A 2,751-nucleotide genomic window follows, 5' to 3' on the forward strand; every position below is an offset into this window, starting at 1 on the left:
TTTTCACAAATTTTGTTATTATTTATATTATTTTCATTTAAATTTCGAAACACCAGAAGATGAATAATTTCGTAATTAAGATGAACATAGCTTAATGCCTTCCAGATTTTTCCCTCACCTTTATTTATAAAAAAATATTATTTTTATATATTTTCACCTCTAAATCATATAAAAATATCATTATATCACTAATTTAAAAATTTAAAAAAACATTTTTTATGACATATAAAAATATCATTATATCACTAATTTAAAAATAAAAAAAAAAAACATTTTTTATGTATTTTTATTAAAATATTATATTAAAAAGTTTGGAGATATCACGGTTGAATATATAATATGCTTAACAGTAACATAAATGCTAAGAAATTTTTTTTCATTATTTTCTTTAAATAGATATCTATGAATATATAATAAAAAAAAGAATATCCATTACCATTTATAAAAATAATAATTGAGTCGTTTCTACATATTAAAATATAATATAAATTTTTTACTTATATTTACATAAATAAAGGTGAAATATATGCAGCAGCTGAGATTATTATGCATATTTATATATGACTATTATTTACTTTAAAGAAAAATGAAATACAGTTTAAATTAAATTTAGTTCTTAGACATCTAAATACATAAGAATTACATGGCATGCATGTAAATGCCCTTAAATATTGATATGTAAATTTAGATGATAGATGTATAAATACATGCTGATTGTGTGATATGCATTTAAATTTCTTAAATGGTCAAATATTTTAAATAATTTTTTAGAAGATTTAAAAATTGTTTTGTAAATGCCCTTAAATATTGATATGTAAATTTAGATGATAGATGTATAAATACATGCTGATTGTGTGATATGCATTTAAATTTCTTAAATGTTCAAATATTTTAAATAATTTTTCAGAAGATTTAAAAATTGTTTTAAAAAAAAAAATAATAATCGTCTTTTTTTTTTTTTCAAAACCCTAGATTCGGTGGAGAAGGTCGACCCGGATAATCTGGATTGGGAGAGCACCTTCTTCCTCCGCCATCTCCCCACCTCCAACATCTCCCAAATCCCCGATCTGGATGACGATTGCCGGGCAACCATGAAGGAATTCGCGCGGGAGCTGGAGAAGCTCGCGGAGAGACTGCTGGATCTGTTGTGCGAAGATTTGGGGCTGGAGAAAGGGTATTTGAAGAGGGTTTTTTGCGGGGGATCGGATGGGTTGCCGACGTTCGGGACGAAGGTGAGTAATTATCCGCCATGTCCGAAGCCGGATTTGATAAAGGGATTGAGAGCTCATACGGATGCAGGAGGGATTATACTGTTGTTTCAGGATGATAAGGTTAGCGGGCTTCAGTTGCTCAAGGATGGGGAATGGATTGATGTTCCTCCGCTGCGCTATTCCATTGTTGTCAATATTGGAGATCAGCTGGAGGTGATAACGAATGGAAAATACAAGAGTGTGTTGCATAGGGTGGTGGCCCAAACCGATGGAAACCGCATGTCGATCGCATCGTTCTACAACCCTGGCAGCGACGCCGTGATCTTTCCGGCGCCGGCGCTGGTGGAGAAAGAGGCGGAGGAGGAGGAGAAGAAAGAAATTTATCCAAAGTTTGTGTTCCAGGATTACATGAATCTATACATTCGCAAGAAATTTGAGGCGAAGGAGCCAAGATTTGAGGCGATGAAGAGTATGGAGATTGTTATGAGCTCTCAGCCTATACCCACTGCTTGATTGATTCATTGGCTATTGTTTGTGAAGAATTTAGGGGATAGGGTTTAATTTATGTGTTGGTGGTTTGTTTGAGTCTAGTGGTTTGATGTGAAGACTTATGTGAATTGTTTGGGGTCTTATAATTTATATATTTATATGTGTAGTTGTTCTGTATGGATAGTTGGCTATTAAATTTGTTCCTTGGGGTTTGGGTGTAATGAAGTGTGAGTTAATCTAGTCTTTCTTGTTCATCCCTTGAATATTTATTAGCCACTAAATTTATTATTTAATATTTGTTTGAATCATATAATCATGATCTGATTGACACGTTTGGTTTAATTTTTAAAGCCTTATTTTTTGTGAGGTGAAAGGGCTTTTTGGCTTATTAAAATTTTTTTTTTTTGTGAAATTACTAAAAAATAATTTGAATTTCAAAAAATTGTGGTGGTTATTATAATTTTTTTAAAAAAAATCAGATCACAGCTAGAAAGTTACCGCCACACCTAGCTATGACTGATAGGACAATCTATATTTCAACGACAGTATTTTAAAAACGCTACCAAAACACAGTTTACTCGAACAGATAAAATTATAGTATCATGTCCCACCGACAAAGGTCAAAGCACCGCCACCCCAAACGGACCCAAAATGTGATTTACCCTTCATTTTTATTACCAACTTTCATTATAGCCTTAGGTTTTGTTTAAGCAGCATTCTGTCTGCTTTAAGTTTTAAACTATCACCATAATTTTATTTAGAGAATTTAAGTACAAAGTTATTAAAATATTTTAAATTTATAAATTTCTTCTTTATATTAATAACTATTACTAATGTAATATTTAATTATTTTTATTTATTTTACTACAATATTTAAATAAAATTTATTTTCTCCATCCCATAATAAATAAACTTGCTTGTTAGCTCACTCTTAGCTATTGTGCTCAAATTTAATTAATTAATTAATTAAATTCACGCCCAACCAAAATTATTTAAGCTCAGCTTCTTAGCTGATACTTGAAGTTTAATGCCCAATTAGTTAATAGGGAGA

General features: G+C 30.8%; 1 protein-coding gene across 1 annotated transcript; it reads left to right on the forward strand.

Moving 5' to 3' along the window:
• The first annotated feature begins 967 nt into the window (after positions 1-967).
• On the forward strand, positions 968-1,960 carry LOC110026262 (1-aminocyclopropane-1-carboxylate oxidase 2-like). Its single transcript, XM_020727137.1, has one exon. It carries the CDS (start codon positions 1,092-1,094, stop codon positions 1,722-1,724), a length of 633 nt encoding a protein of 210 aa, XP_020582796.1. The 5' UTR covers positions 968-1,091; the 3' UTR covers positions 1,725-1,960.
• The last annotated feature ends 791 nt before the right edge of the window (positions 1,961-2,751 follow it).

This window comes from Phalaenopsis equestris, unplaced genomic scaffold (genome assembly GCF_001263595.1).
Source record: "Phalaenopsis equestris unplaced genomic scaffold, ASM126359v1 Scaffold000359, whole genome shotgun sequence".
NCBI lineage: Eukaryota > Viridiplantae > Streptophyta > Magnoliopsida > Asparagales > Orchidaceae > Phalaenopsis > Phalaenopsis equestris.

Bases quoted from the DNA above. Each gene is read 5' to 3' on its own strand.
- LOC110026262 (XM_020727137.1), top strand. From the start codon at position 1,092: ATGAAGGAATTCGCGCGGGAGCTGGAGAAGCTCGCGGAGAGACTGCTG.